Here is a 14,994-nt window from a genome sequence, read left to right as displayed (position 1 = left end):
TCAGAGGTAAGCTCTCTGTGACCTTCTCCCGCCCTTCTGTCTCTCTCTCCTCTTTTTCCCTGCCCAGGTGAGTCATCAAAACTGGAATTTTTCTTTCCCAAGGTGAAGCATAAAGACCAAAACCCCTTTTCCCCAAAGCCAGCCATGAAACCCAGACAGTTCACTCTCTCCCACTCCCTTCACCCCTGAAGACCCTCATTCCACAGGGGTCCTGCACTGTATGTGGGAGGAAGCCACACAACACAGAGAGGCCGGAAAGAAGCCGACAGGCCTTGCTGGGTTCCCCCTCGGACTATCACCATTAGGTCACACCCGTTGTCCCATCACGTGTCTACACGGCTGTCCATTCCTCACCAACTTATGCCTGAAAACAGTTCTCTCTGGTCCTTGCGTCTTCATTGTTGAAGGCTCCCGTGTCATGTAAAATGTTGATTAAAGAAATGTGATGCTTTGCTCTTGGAAACCTGTCTTTCGTTATAGCAGTGTCATCTGCGGCCCTTATGATGGGTGAGAACGATATCACACGTTTCCACCCCTGCAGCTCTCTCTGGACAATCCCCTCCCCTTCCTTCCTTCCCAAGGCCTCAAGCCCTACCATCTGGATCCTGAGCTAGGCCTGGACTCCCTGGACTCCTCCAGTGCTGGGGGGCCCAGGCCTAGACTCAGATGAGACGGCCCTAGAGGATACACACAGAGGGCATGGGTGCAGCTGGACACCCCCCACTGGCCTGAGGCACCGCTCCCCACCCTGGAGCAGGGCTAGTCCATGAGCCGGCACCCGGACCTCCAGGGTCCTCGTGTGTGAAATGGAGACACTTGTTCTTCCGTTTAATCCTCATGACAACCCTCCCACGCAGGATACTATCCCATCTCACAAAAGGGGACACTGAAACTTGGAGGGGGAGTAACTTGTCCAAGGTCAAAGCACTTAGGAAGAGCAGAGCTAAGATTTGAACCTGGGGCTCTGAGACTTGAAAATCATATTCTTTCCACCTTGCGGCATTGTGTATGGTGCTTTGCAAAGCCTTATACAAAGGCTTTTATCCTCCGAAGCCTCACATGCCAATTCACTTGGCACTGTGTGCCTACTATGTGCCAGAAGCCAGGAACACAGGCACGATGGGTCTAGCCTCCCCCTTCAGGATTGAGACCAGCAAGCAGGGCTGTTAGCCCATTTTATGGAAGTCAAAAGGAGATGAGGAGGGAGAGCAGGAGCAGGAACCTGGGGGCTCCCGCTGCCTGCTAGCCAGGAGGCCAGTGCAACCTGGGAGCTCCAGGTCCCTCTCTCTCTCCCTGCATGGCTCAGGCACACAATCTAAGCACTGGAGTGGCGCTGAGCCGACTGCGGACTGTGGGGAAGGCCTCCCTAGTCTCTCGCAGCGCAGCAGGCAGGGTGACCCGCAAGCGCAGTGGCACAAAGCCGGACGCTGGCATCAGGTTCTGTCCTTGCTGTGATCAGGGCTCCCACAGCGCTGACTCAGCTCCCCCTGCCAGGCCCTGCAGCCCACACCCATTCCTCAGGGAGGCTTCTGAAGTTGGCTCCAGGCCAGACCAGCCCAGAATCAACAGACCCTGCCCACCAGCCCCCGGGTGGTGCTGCCCCAAATGCCCTCAGGGAAGGACCCCCTCAAATGGGGCCTCCTCCAGGCCCATGGTTCACCAGACCAGGAGAACAGGGTGGGCGGGTCAACTTAGGGAAGGCGGTGACATTCCAGCTCAGCCAGGCTGCCTTCCAGGACAGGCTGCTTCACTGAGTCCTTGCAGGGAGATGGGGACACAAATAAATAAACTCCTGGCTTGGTTTACATTTCAGAAAAAGAACAAGATTTGGGTCCTGTCCCAGGTTCAGCAAATGCATCCAATTAATTGTGGATTCTGTTTCTCAGTTTAGAACAAGAGTCAGCTCATTCCTCGTCCTGGAGTCCCCCCACCCCCAAGCCACTCACATCCCCCAGGATCCCTGCAACTCTTTCTTCGTGGGAGGTGGGAGGTATGCTTCTCAGGAGCACAGTCAGGACAGCTTCATTCAAATCTGATCCTCCCAGGTCCCTGGATTCCTGTGGGTACCCAGGTCCCCTGCACCATGTCTCCCCGGCGGGGTCACTGGTGGATCCAGGGAGTGTGGAAATCCCAAGGTGAAGGGCCCGGCTCTGTGGGTTCACCTTCCCTTTGGTGTGCCAGCCTCCTGGAGCCACCCAGGGGCCCCACTCCCACCCCCAAACATATGCCAGGTGTTTCCCAACAAAGGCAGCCCCCACACTGATTTTCATTTGAAGACAATGAAGACATCTGCACCTTAACAGTCCCTTCCAAGCTCTTCTTACCACCTCCTTCCCACTCCCTGGACTCAGGGATGGGGGTGGCAGCGCCTGGGAAAGGCCAACTTGGGGCCAAGCCTGAGGCCCAGGAGGGAGGGAATCCCAGAGTTTCTCCAGCCTCTGTTCTCATCTGCCAGATGGGGCCATAGTTTGGTCCCACCTACCTCACAGGGCACAGAGAGAAACAAATGGAAAGCAGCGGGTGTGATGGTTCTTAGTAAATTACATAATGCAACAGAGGTGCAATGGCTCTGCCCCCCTGAACCTTCCAGACCCAGCCGGACCCAGCAGGAACCCAGCTGCTGCCATTCTCACTTACAGGAGTCGGGAGTTCACCTTGTTTTGCTGAGAGAGGAGTCTCCCACTTCCCGGTTCCCAGGTGGGCACACTGAGGCTTGGTGGCCCACCTGAAGCCTGTGGTCTTCTGCTCCATAGCAGGTTCCTCCAGTGAGCAAGTGAGTGAATGAGTAAATGATGCCAGACCCTCACCTCCACCCCCAGCTCTGTGCCCCTCATCTGGCCCCCTCCAACCTCAGCCCCACCTGCAATCTTTCACCCTCTCTTCCCCATTCTATTAGGGTCTAAGTCAAAGGAGATCTGACTTCTGTCCCGGGGAGGTGAGACCATCAGCTCCCAATTTAGCTTTTTCAGCCTCTACAGGTGGTGGGGAGAGAATGGCGGGGAAGCTCACTGAAGTTCACTTTCAAGAAACCTGTCATAAGCACAGACAACAAGCTCAAAACACAAAAGCCAGAATGACGCCTGTGGGCTGTCATGAGATGCTCCCTGGGAAAGAGCGTTTGCATCACCCACCCACCAGGGAGGGCAGAGCTGCGTGCTTCCCCCACACATCCTCCCGGACCCTCCAACAAGCCAAAGGCAAGTGACTTGCCCAGCGCCACACAGCGGGGGAGCGACCCCGAGGGGATGAATTCCTTCCTCCCTACATCCTAACTTTCCTCTTCCCCTTTCTCTCATTCAGTGTCTCCCCTCCCTTTGCCCATCTGCCTGTGGTCCCAGGGTCCAGCTCCGAGCTCCATCCACCCCATCACCTGCATCTGGCCCCTGACACGTAATTAGACAGCTTATGCCACTTCAGGCCAGAGAAAAAAGGGGAGCTGCCATGGGCCAAATGGATAGGAGGCCAAAGACCCTCAAGGAGTCTTTCCCACCCAGGCCTCTCTCTGCCAGAAGGGCCCCTGCTTGCCCTGGACTCAGGCATCTTGGCCACAGCCCCAGAGAGATGGCGAGCTGAGCAAAGGTCCAAAGAAAGTAGCAGCAACTGCTGGAAAAAAGGGCTGGGCTGGCAAAGGCTCTCCTGGCACCCACTCCTGCCAGCCCTGTAGTTTCAACAAAGCTTCTCTAGCCACGGGCCTGGTGGAAACCCCTCGCTGCCAGCCACTGCCGCCATCTCCATCCACACAACAGAGACTGCGGCGTCATTCACGTTACTGTGCCCACTCCCCACTCGGGGGTCTGCCCTGGAGCCAGGGATCCCCACAGCTGGCAGGACCACTCCTCTGAGGCCCCTCCCCAGCTCTGACCCAGCTCTGGAACAAAAGGACCCCCATGGCCATCCCAGTCAATGGCCTGGCCACACAGGGCGTGCATACAGGGGCGCCCTAAAAAGGGTGAGCAGATCCACTGATAGACCTCCCAGCCGCCAGCTCTCCAGGCCCAGCAGCGTCACTCCTCCAGGCCCAGCAGCGTCATCCCTCCAGGCCCAGCAGCGTCATCCCTTCAGGCCCAGCAGCGTCAGCCCTCCAGGCCCAGCAGCGTCATCCCTCCAGGCCCAGCAGCGTCATCCCTCCAGGCCCAGCTGCGTCAGCCCTCCAGGCCCAGCAGCATCACTCCTCCAGGCCCAGCAGCGTCAGCCCTCCTGGTGTCACCCTGGGCTGTGCAGCAGGTGGAGAAGCAGGCATGCATGGGACAGGGCAGGTACAGGATGTTTTCCACCTGCCCTTCCAGCAACAGGTGTCACCTGGCCCCTGTGTCCCCAGCCCTAACAGGGGCGGACTCCAGGCCCAAGCCCTGCCCCAGACCCTGGGCATGGCTGGATTCTAATCTGGCCCAGGCCACTCCTTCTGGAGACTCCAGGCTCATCCCCTCATCCGCAACCCAGGACAATTAAGATACAGTCCTTGGCTGAGGCCAGACCAGGAGACAGAAGAACAGTTCAGGCAACACCTGAGCAGGGAAGCTGAAGAGCCCAGGGCAGGGCCCGCCTCTCCCAGGGGCCCCAGGCTACAGCCCAGGCCCAGCCTCTTCCCGTCTTCTCAAACTCAGGCCGTGAATGGCCCCTGACAAGCACTGTTCCCGCTGCCATCCAAGCATCACTCCCCACACTACCACCTGCCTCCTTTGCCCTCCAAACTTGGCTCAGGTTCTGAGGAGCCTTCCCTGACAGCTAGGGCCTGAGGGAAAGCCCCTCAGGCTCCAGTGCCCTCCCCAACCCACAGTCCTGGGATACATGCTGTGTGCAAGGCTGGGAGCTCCTGAGAGCAGGCACCCACAGTGGGCAGGCCACAGACGACAGAATGACTTAGGGTTTAAATGCAAAGCCATCGCAGCCTCTACCCAAATGATCTGCAGGCTCCTCGGGGGACTTCATTCAGAGTAAGAAGCTGACCCACAAAACAAGGACCATATTTCAGGAGCCAGTGGGGATGCCCCAGGGGCTCTGAGGATGGGGAGGCCTGCAGGGAACGGAAGGCCTGAGCTCCACAGACCCTGGTAGTGATAAATCCTTCCCCCGCCCCCAACCCAGTCCTGTGGCGGCTGCTGCAGCCGCCCACTCACTCCCTGGTAACAATCCGGGCTCAGCCACCCGACACTGCGGCCTTCACACTGCAGAGGGGAGATGTCTGCAGGCTGGAGGCAGCAGTGGGGGCTGGGCATAGTATGGGGTCACAAACGCCCACTCCCAGGGGCACCACAGGACAGTCCTCAGTGCCCCAAGGCCACTGTGGCCCCAGGCTCCAAGGCCCAACCGCCCCACCCCCACACCCCATGCTATTGCTATGACCCCAATCCCACCCCACCTGCTGTCGCACTTGGGATCTGGGTCATGACAGGGGCTGAAGGTGCAGGCCCGGGAAGCAGAGGGAAGAGGCTTTGCAAAAAACCAGTAAAATGTGTCCAAGGGCAGCAGCTCTCACAGTGATGTCTGGGTCCAGCAAATCACACTGAACCCCTAGCCAGCACTGCCCAGTACTGCTGTCACCTGAAAGCTTTCTCTTATAGGACAGGCCCCTGCAGAGGACCGAGGCCAAGCCCTATTTGGCATCTGGCCTAAAATCAAGCAGGACTCCTCGGCTGGGCCCAGGCCAATCACAAGAACCCCATTCGTGGGCACCAAGCACTCCAGCCACCAGCTTGGGTTAGGCCCCACCACAGCCCTGAGAAGCTGACCATGGCTGCTTTACCACAGGGGAGTGTGATGAGGAGTGATCCTGGGCCCCTCCAGGGTGGCCGGGGCAGGGTGGGATCTGCACCCACTAGCCTAGCCCCAACCTAAATCCTGCAGACACAGCATCCCTCCCCCCCCACCCTGCACCCTCAAACCCAGGGAGCCTCCAGGGCCTCTGTCAGCCATCAGTGCTATCTCCCCACTGCCTGAAGAATCCATGCAGCCACATGTGCAACAAGTATGCACCTACTGTGAGCCAAGCTGAGGGGATGAGATGCCTTGGTGACCACAGGGACCAGAGACACATGGGCCTGCCTGGGTCAGGAAGCAAAGCAAAGTGTCCAGAGCATGGGATTCCCTCCAGGAAGTCTTCCCAGGGTGCGTGTGTGTGAGTGAAAGGCGGGCAGTGTCAGCAGCATGGTTCTTTCCTCCCCAGGAACATCAAAAAAAAATTAGTATGACCGTCATCTCATTAAAGAAATACTGTAGCAATAACAGAAACAAAATTAGAGGGACATAAGCTTTATTTTTATTTACTTATTTATGTATTTGTTGAGACAGAGTCTTACTCTGTCACCAGGCTGGAGTACAGTGGCACGATCTGGGCTCACTGCAACCGCCGCCTCCTAGGTTCAAGCAATTCTCCTGCCTCAGCCTCCCAAGTAGCTGGGATTACAGGCGCATGCCACTACACCCAGCTAATTTTTGTATTTTTAGTAGGGACGGGGCTTCGCCATGTTGGCCCGGATGGTCTCGATCTCTTGACCTCGTGATCCGCCCACCTCGGCCTCCCAAAGTGCTGGGGTTACAGGCGTGAGCCACTGCGCCTGGCCTTTTTTTTTGAGATGGAGTCTCGCTCTGTCACCCAGGCTGGAGTGCAGTGGTGTGATCTCAGCTCACTGCAACCTCCGCCTTGCGGGTTCAAGCGATTCTACTGCCTCAGCCTCCCGAGTAGCTGGGATTACAAGCGCCACCACCATGCCAGGCTAATTTTTGTATTTTTAGTAGAGACGGGGTTTCACCATGTTGGCCAGCTCTGGTCTAGAACTGCTGACTTCAGGGGATCCACCCATCTCGGCCTCCCAAAGTGCTGGGATTACAGGCATGAGCCACCGCGCCCGGCCAAGAGTGTTCTTTTAGACTGGAATAAACTGGAGACAGCTTTTACTATTTGGGAAAAAACACACAGCGCAGGGTCCTGTCTGTCCTCATTTGCGTGCATGAACCCTCATCTCTGGACTTGCACCTAGAAACCCCAGGTGTTCCCATCACCCCAGAGTCTACCACACACTCCAAAGTGCACGCCTAGACCCCAGGTGGAGCTGGGGGGCTGACAGGGGCCCCAAGTCTTGTTAAATAGGGGAGGGTCTTGGGGACCAAAGTCTGTCACAATGACACCCCTTCACCATCAGGGCTTTATGCAGGGAGTCCGCTGGACGTCTCCATCTCATTTGCTTGTCTCCAAGGCCTTGCCCCAGGCCAGACCCCGCTACTGATCCTACTGACCACAAGGGAGGTGGAAGCCCAGACAGTCCACTGGGGAGTCACACAACCACTGCAGTTTCAGTTTCTTCTTTTGTGGATGGGACGTATAACACTCTCACCCGTCCACAGTGATGATGGCATGCAGCCGGTATGCAGGAAACAATGCCATTATGTTTAAGTTAATATTTGACAAAGGCTTCCCTGGAGCAGGAAGAGCCTGCCTTTCTCTCCTCGGCTCCCCAGCCCTGACCCCTCTCAGCCCTTGGCAGGTCCACAACCCTGCAGCCTCTTTAGAAGGTGGCAGCCTCTCAGAAGCCCGGGTGCTGGGCCTCTTCCACAGCACAAGAACAGCAGTAGGCCGAGTCCCTCCAGTGGTCTCCACAGGAGCAGAACCTGGAGCCCCACCTGAGCGGGCAGCCTCTCCAGCACGTTTCCATTTCGTCTTCACCATAGCCCCAGCGGCAGAGATCATGACCCGTTTCAGTTGAGGAAACTGGGATTCCAAGAATTCAGTAAGACTTGCCCAAGGGTAGGAATGTGCGGGGGAAAGACAAACTCAGCTGTCTAGAGCTTTCTACCGCACCCAGAGTTGCTGCCTGGCATGAGAATCTTACAAGTGGCCCTGCGCAGCAAAGGCCATCTTTGACGCCCTCCTCCTCTCCTTTAGCAGCCCCTCCTGCCTCCCCCATCCTCCATCCTGGGCAGGAGCCCCCTGCCCGCCTGCCCTACACAAACACCCAGCGAGGCTGCACATCTGCACTCTTAATCCTAAAAGGAGGCTTGCCAAAGAGGCAGCTTTAGGAAAACACAACAAACCAGGGCGGCATCCAACAGGAAGCCATCCTCCCGTGGGTGCCCCTCACCTGGGATGGGAGCTGCCCACCTGCCTCTCTCCACCCGATCCACTTGCTGTGTGAGCTCCCACAGTCACGTCCACACCTCAATCCTCAACCTAGCACACTCCTCCCACACGGGACACATGCAGAAAGTCCTGAGGGCAGGTGAGTCCCTGCCTCACCACCCCTCTAAGCACCTGCCACTATACTTGGTGGTTTCTTCACCATCTCCCCTGGTGAGAATATCAGCTCCAGGAGAGCAGGGGCTTGGTTCTGTTGACTTCTGGGTCCCCACTCCCTAGAACAGTGCCCAGTATATGGTGGTGCTCAATATTTGTTGCATGAATAAAGGAATGAATACATAAACTTCATCATATGCCAATGGTGAAAAGTTAAGCCCAGAGACAGGAAAAAACTTACAGTTTCTGGTGGGAGTAGTCAAGATTCACTCTAAAGCTCTCTGATTCCCAAGCCCAAACCCTCCACCCCTGTACACTGCACCCACACACATGCATGCACGTATACTCACTGCCCCAGGTCTGTGAGCGTCATAAGCCTGATCAGCCCCAGGCTCAGGAGGGATTAGCTGTCTATAGAGGCCTGTAATGGACACTCTGGGGACAAGGGCTAGGAAGTGGGGCGATGCGGGGAGAGGGTGCCACATGTGGGCTCAGGGTGCTGCTCTGCCACAGAGCTGGCATTCAACGAGCACTTGCTATGCCCCAAGCACCTGCCTAGGGCTTTACTTTCCACAACACATGTGTGAAGAGGAACTGTTCTTATCCCCTATTTGATACATGAAGAAACAGGGCTCAGGAAGGGTCCGCAGCACATCAGGGAAACCCAGAGCCTGTACACGCTCTGCTGTTTCTTATTGAGATATGAGGACAGTGGGCCTACCTCCAAGGGTAGGACTCAGGGATTCTAGAACCTCAGGGACAGTCACACAGCTTGTAAGGGACCAGCTGGGCTGGACGCTGAGTCCAGGGACAAGGACCTGGTCAGATGCCAGTGAGAAGGGAGCCCCGATGTGGTGATCTTGAAGAAGGCGCGGAGAGTTCAAGCCTCAGCTTCTCCGAGAATCCTGGCGATCCATAGATCTTCCCGGCCTTCACAACTTCATGAAGTCTGGAGGGAATCTACCACCCAGGCACCCCTTCTCTTCAGAGAGCTGGCATCTTCAATGTCCTCACCCCTCTCTCCACACCTTGGACCATGCCTGCACCTCCTGGAATGCCTTCTCCTTCCCCATGCCCCATGCAGCCTACCAAGCTCCCTTTCTCTCTCTCCCTGGACAAGTAGCCTGTGCCTGGCTTGGTCCCTGCATGAGCCAGAAGGCTGTACTCAGGCCATCCAGGGCCCCTGGGGGATTGGGGAAGTCTGGAAGCCATGCTTCCAACCTCCCATGCCCACACGCCTTTACCGAACACCCAAGAACCCCCACACACCTGGGCCCACCCACAGAAGATGCCCAGCTCAGAAGCCTTCCCTGCAGGGTGAGATGAACCATCTACATAAGTAACTCGGGTCCAGGGGAAGCTGAGACTGGAGAGATACAGGAAGAGCCTGAGCAAGTTCAGAGGGAAGAGGTCCAGAGCAGGGAGGTACAGACAGAGACAGAGAAAAAGACAAGACAGCAGCCGGCAGGGAAGAACCTCAGACATTCAAGGACAGAAGGACAGAGATGGGCCCCAAGATGGACAGAGATGGGAACATGGGTAGAGGGGGTCAGCTTTGTGCTAGGGCCTGGGAAGGGGGCAGGACCCCTGCAAAGTCAGTGGCCAAGGTGAGGAGACCAGGGCCTCTGGGTGGGCTCCCAGTGCTGTCACTGAGGGCCTGGGTGACTTGGGTAGGTGGCTGGGCCTGCCTATGCCCCCATTGTCCTTTCTATTACAGGGACCATGCGCCCACTCTCAGGTGTAGCACTGTTGCTTCTAAGGTTGCTGCAAAGATAAGGCTTGGTGTACAGGCCTGGCTCCTCCGGAGGAGGCTAAGGTGGCTACTGCGTGAGGAGACCTTGACCACGCAGCTGAGCATAGTGCAATTCATGGCCATGCATCAAGGCTCTAGGCATCGCCACCACTACACCTTCCTTTAGCGAGCCTCTTCTCGGCATGCCAGCGCTGTGCTGCGCACTGACAACCCTGGGCCCTCCCTCCGCCCAGCTGGCCCTCCCCACTGTCCAGCCTGCACCCCTCCAGCATGCTCAGGACCTGCCGGGAGGGAGGGACAGCATGCACGCTCCCACTCTGCCAGAGCCTTCCTCCTGTGCTCACTGTCAGCCCAACGTGGCCAGAGCAAGGCCCAGCTCCGTCAGGCCGGCTCCATGAGGACTCCCAAGCCGTGGGCCTTCAGAGGCCAGCAGGCCAGATCCCCACCCCCTCAGCTGTCCTTCTCCCCAGGCGCCCCATCCTTCCAGGGGCCCAGCCTGCCAACCTCTAATCCTACCCGTCATCTGACCCAGGATCCACCCTACATTGGCTTCGCCTAGCCACCCTTCTGAGGCCCAAAAATGGACACAATCATTTATAGAGGGTTCGACAAGCCAAACGCAATGGGAAGATGACCTCACGGCGCCCACAGGCTCAAGCTCCCAGCACACACAGTGCACCCCAGGCATTCCGGGGGCAGTGGCCGGGGGGCCAGGAGCAATGGTGCCATGCTGGCAGGCCCTGGCAACCCTTCCAATTTATTCTCATACCCTCCTCGCACCAAGGCCACAGACCATGGGACCTTCAAGAAAAAGCTCCAGACAGGCCAGAGCCACATGCACCCTGCCTGAGACAGCATCGGGGACTCAGCCCAGGAGGCACCGGGCCTGTGTCCAGGCAGGATTTGATGAATGAGTGATGGCAGAGAACAAACAACACAAATCAATCCACCATCAGCCTGCGTCGGGCCCAAATCCCTTGTTCAAAAACATTCACTAAGCACCGACTGGGGCCAGGTAACATCCTCAATGCCCACACCTGGATGTGCCCTGCCCTGCCCTGCCCTCAGGGAGCAGCCAGAACAGTGGTGGAGGCAGGAGGGTCAACAGGTAACAACAGTCAAAAAAGAGCTGGCTTGGGGACCCTAGGGCCCAGGGTACAAGAGTGCAGGCTGCCCTTGACCACACTGTCACCCTCACAGTCTGGATGTTTGGGCTGGAAGTGGATGTGGGAAGGCTGGGGGAGAAGGGTGGATGTAAGATACGGGCCCTTCTTCCTACGCCAGGACACCAGGACCTGCCCGGCCTCCCAGCACAGCTCCTGCCATCCTTGCTCAGGAAACGCCTTCCTGTGGCCACAGGGAAACTGGAATTGCCCCATCACCCACTGATTTCACCAAGGCAAGGTAGGTATAGTGGTGGGGCTGCCTGTAACAGACTAGGATTCCAGTTTCATTGACAGTGGGAGTTAGAGGCGGCACTGATCACCAACAGAAGACACTGAGGATGACCTCCAATGATGGCACAGACTCTACAGGAAGGCACACAGCAGAGGCTGCTGTGGGTTGAGGCATGGGGCTTCCTGGGAGCCACTGCATGGGCCTGCAACCCAAAGGGAGGGGAAGGCTACTTTCAGAGACCTGGCCTGGATGCCTGTTGTGATGGTCATGCTGCCTTGGTTTCTGATGGGGGGAGGGTCCCTGACTAGTCTCCAGCAGGCAGAGAGCAGCTGGAACACTAAATTCCAGTCCCAGGAAGCCCGGCGTGGGCAAGGTCAGCTGTTGGCCAAGACCAGCATGCCTAGCTGACCAGCTGTCAGCCAACTGCCCATGGCCACAGAACAGGGGCTCAAGAGAGAAGGATGGTGGCTCAGGAGCTCAGTGATACATCACCACCTCCTTGGAGGGGACACAGCCCATGCCTACTGCCCTGAGAATGACATCAAAGATGCTGCTGCAGAGAAAAGACAACCAGGGCAAAGGGGACACACTAAGAGTCTTGGGGAGCCAGGAATGGGTGGGACACCGGTGGGATGAGGGCAGGGAACGCATCTCAGCTAACCTCGTTTCCCATTCATCTCCCTGGCCCTTTAGGGAAGGAAGCAGGCTCTGGTCCAGGGCTGCCTGCTCCAGGCACCCAGATGGATTACCCAGTCATGGCAGCTGGGAGCAGGGGTGGCTGCATCTGTGCTGCCACCCCCCCTCCACCCCACAACCTGAAGTCTTCCCAGCCCCCAGCCAGCTATTCCTGGGGCTTTAATCCTTCCTCCTCCTCCTCCTCCTCCTCCTCCTCCTCCTCCTCCTTCCCTGGGGTGGGGGGTTGGGGAGCTGGGTCTGGGCAAATCTGGAGCTTGGCTGAGGGCCCTTGCTTCAATGCACACCCACCCACCTCCTTAGCCAGGAAACACAGGGATGAGCAGTAGGACTCTGAGGGAGGTATGGGGAAGCTCTAGGCGCCCCCCTCTCCCCCCTCCCCCAGCAATCACGTGGTTGCATCCTTAGGGAGCCCGCGGGTCTCAGAAGCAAAAGTCATTGTTTATAAACAGCCACCAGGCCTGGCAGGGGAAGGCCGGCCTGTCCCTGCGCCTCCACCCGGCGGCCGTGCAGCGGGTGGGAGAGGGGGCAGACCTGGCCGCGGGGCACTGGGGGGGCCACCCTGGCAGAAACGCAGATTCTGCAATCTCAGATTTCAGAGTTGGAGTCGGCAGGGGAAGTGGCGTCAGCAGCTGGCGTGATCCAATTCAATAAACCAGAGGTGGCTTGGGATGGACAGCTGACCGGGTGCAGACCCCCGCCCCTCAATCCCTGCATTTCCTGCACGCTCTGGGCACCCTGGGAGGCCCCGGCTCCATCCCCCACTCCAGCTCTCCGCGAGGAGGGGTCGAGTTTCCTGTGGCGCCTTCCACGCCCCTCCTCCAGGCCAGCTCCCCACCCGGCCGTGGGCTCCCAAAGCCAGTGCCGCCACCCGCTCCCCGGCCGCCGGAAACGCTAAGCCCCTGCTGGTGCGAGGGCACCTCCTTGCGGGGTGCGCAGCCCTGGGCTCCCGGTGGGGCCGGGCTGGGCGGGAGCTTCCAGGCCGCAGGCACCTCTAGGGAAAGGAAACCCAATCCCTCCTTCGGCCCGCGGAGAACGAAAGTGGAGAAGCAGTGGGAAGGAAGGAACTGCGGGTGCCGGTTCGAGAAGCAGCCTTGGGAGTCCGGGGGAATAGTGACCCAGGGGGCAGAGGGACATACTCCCTCTCGCCTCGAGCGCCGGCCCCGCCTGGGTTGCCTGCATGGGCCTAGAGAGCTGAGGGTCACCACCTGGCCTCCCAGCCTCCCGGCCCTTGGCCTCCAAAGCGGGTTAGCCTGGAGCGCGCGCCTGAGAAGAGCCTGGAGCAGGGCCGGCCACTGCTGTGCAGCCGAGCCAAGAAGGTGCAAAGCGGGGCCCTGTCCTGCCCCGGCCGGGTGTGGGGAGACAGAGGACGCAAACCTAAGAGGGCACCCAGAGCGCCGGGGGACGCAGCCTGGGGACCTCGAAGCCCCCCGAAAGCGATCCTCTAGAGGTGACAGCACCAGAACCTGGCGAAGGACCAGGCCCCGGGGTCGGAGGATAGGGGGACAGGTGGCCGGGACTCCGCGGCGGCTGGGCCCCCGGCTCGCTCACCTTCTCCTGCGCGCGGGTGAGCTTCTTCTGCACGTTGCTGGCGATCTTTCCCGCCGTCACCCCTTTACTGCCCATCTCTGCCATCGCGGCGCAGGCCTCGCCCGGTGGCAGGGGCCGATCTCGCGCGGGGAGATCTTGCGCGCCGCGCTCCCAGCCCCCAGCCCCGGCCGAGCGTCCAGACCGGCTGCCGCTCCACGCCGCGCACCCGACAGCGGAGCCAACTGACCGAGGCGGAGCGTGCGCCGGACGGGCGAGCGAGCCGACGAGCGAGCCAGCGAGCGACGCGGAGACAGAGGGAGGGAGAGGGGAGGGGCCGGGCCTCAGGCCGTGGTCGGCGCCCCCCGCCCGCCCCCTCCGGACAATAAGCTGCCTTTTAAAGAGCCACTCCGGGCGCCGGCACCTCCAGGTCCGCCAGGAGGGAGGGGCGCGCGCGGCGCTGGGGCTGCGGCGAGCGGGACTCCCCTGACGCTCCAGCGACACCGCCCCGGGGCGGGGACTAATCCGCGGGCCTGGCGTCTTGGTCTTCCCCGCAAGCAGTAACCTCCTGCAACCCAGGAAAGGAGACTAGGTAGAGAAGAGGAGTGCTTTCGAAATCAAAGAGAAAGTGCGGCGAAGAGGGTGCGGCCCTGAACAGAGGAGCCGCGGCGGCTGGGAGAGCGCGCCCGGAGCCCCCTCCTTTTCCAGGGGCTCACCTCCCGCCCGGTGCCCGACGCTCCGCCTCCTCCCAGCCTTCGGCGCTCGGGTTTTCGCCCGGATCCCCTAGGCGCCTCAGGGACATCTCCACATCTTTGCCTTCGGCGCCTAGCCCAGTACCAACTGGTGCTTGGTCTTCCCGTTCGCTAAAAATTTATTATAATAACAACAACCTAGCATTACTGAGTGCTTACTGTGTACTAAGTGACTTGACAGGCATTATTTCATTCGGTCTCCGTGTCCCTAGAGGTAGGTGCTATTACTGTTCCTACTTTACAACCAAGGCGCCGGGATCAGGGAACGAGATCTCTGCCTCTGTCTCCCAGGTGCTGCACCACCATACGCCGGGTTGTCTCCTACACCCAGCAGGAGGGAATGATTAATGATCATTATTCCTGGAGAAGATAAGATTATTGCTACCCAGCTTTGCCAATAGACTAATGACACTTCTTTTAAGTTAATAAATACGTATTGAGTCTGCTGTTACCCACCCCCATTCAGCCCTAAAGCATGTCAGGGGCTACAGCACTTTGCTGCCCCTGGAAATTTCTCAAGAACTGTTGATTGAGTTGAGCAGAGAGCTTGGTCCCGCTGAAGAGGCCCAGACGTGCCTGGTGCACACACAGGAGCTAGGGCTAGGGCCTGCAGGACCCGCAGCGGTCAGAGGAGCAGAGCTGGC

General features: G+C 58.8%; 1 protein-coding gene across 16 annotated transcripts in view; it reads right to left on the bottom strand.

The window, feature by feature from the left end:
* The window catches only part of BIN1 (bridging integrator 1), a 59,824-nt gene extending 45,471 nt beyond the window's left edge, over nucleotides 1–14,353 (bottom strand). For 4 of the 16 annotated variants that reach the window (XM_054477167.2, XM_063647334.1, XM_063647335.1 and 1 more), the window contains exon 1: nucleotides 13,623–14,170. In XM_054477167.2, coding sequence (XP_054333142.1) covers nucleotides 13,623–13,706 — 84 coding nt within the window. In that variant the 5' untranslated portion in view covers nucleotides 13,707–14,170. Of the gene's footprint in view, nucleotides 1–13,622 lie in introns of all 16 variants that reach the window. The other 12 variants (XM_054477169.2, XM_054477170.2, XM_054477174.2 and 9 more) reach the window with 11 other exon arrangements.
* Nucleotides 14,354–14,994: the final 641 nt, after the last annotated feature.

This window comes from Pongo pygmaeus, chromosome 11 (assembly GCF_028885625.2).
Source record: "Pongo pygmaeus isolate AG05252 chromosome 11, NHGRI_mPonPyg2-v2.0_pri, whole genome shotgun sequence".
Taxonomy (NCBI): Eukaryota; Metazoa; Chordata; class Mammalia; order Primates; family Hominidae; genus Pongo; species Pongo pygmaeus.
Note: the sequence above shows the minus strand (reverse complement) of the source record. Positions and strands in the feature narration are given on the sequence as shown.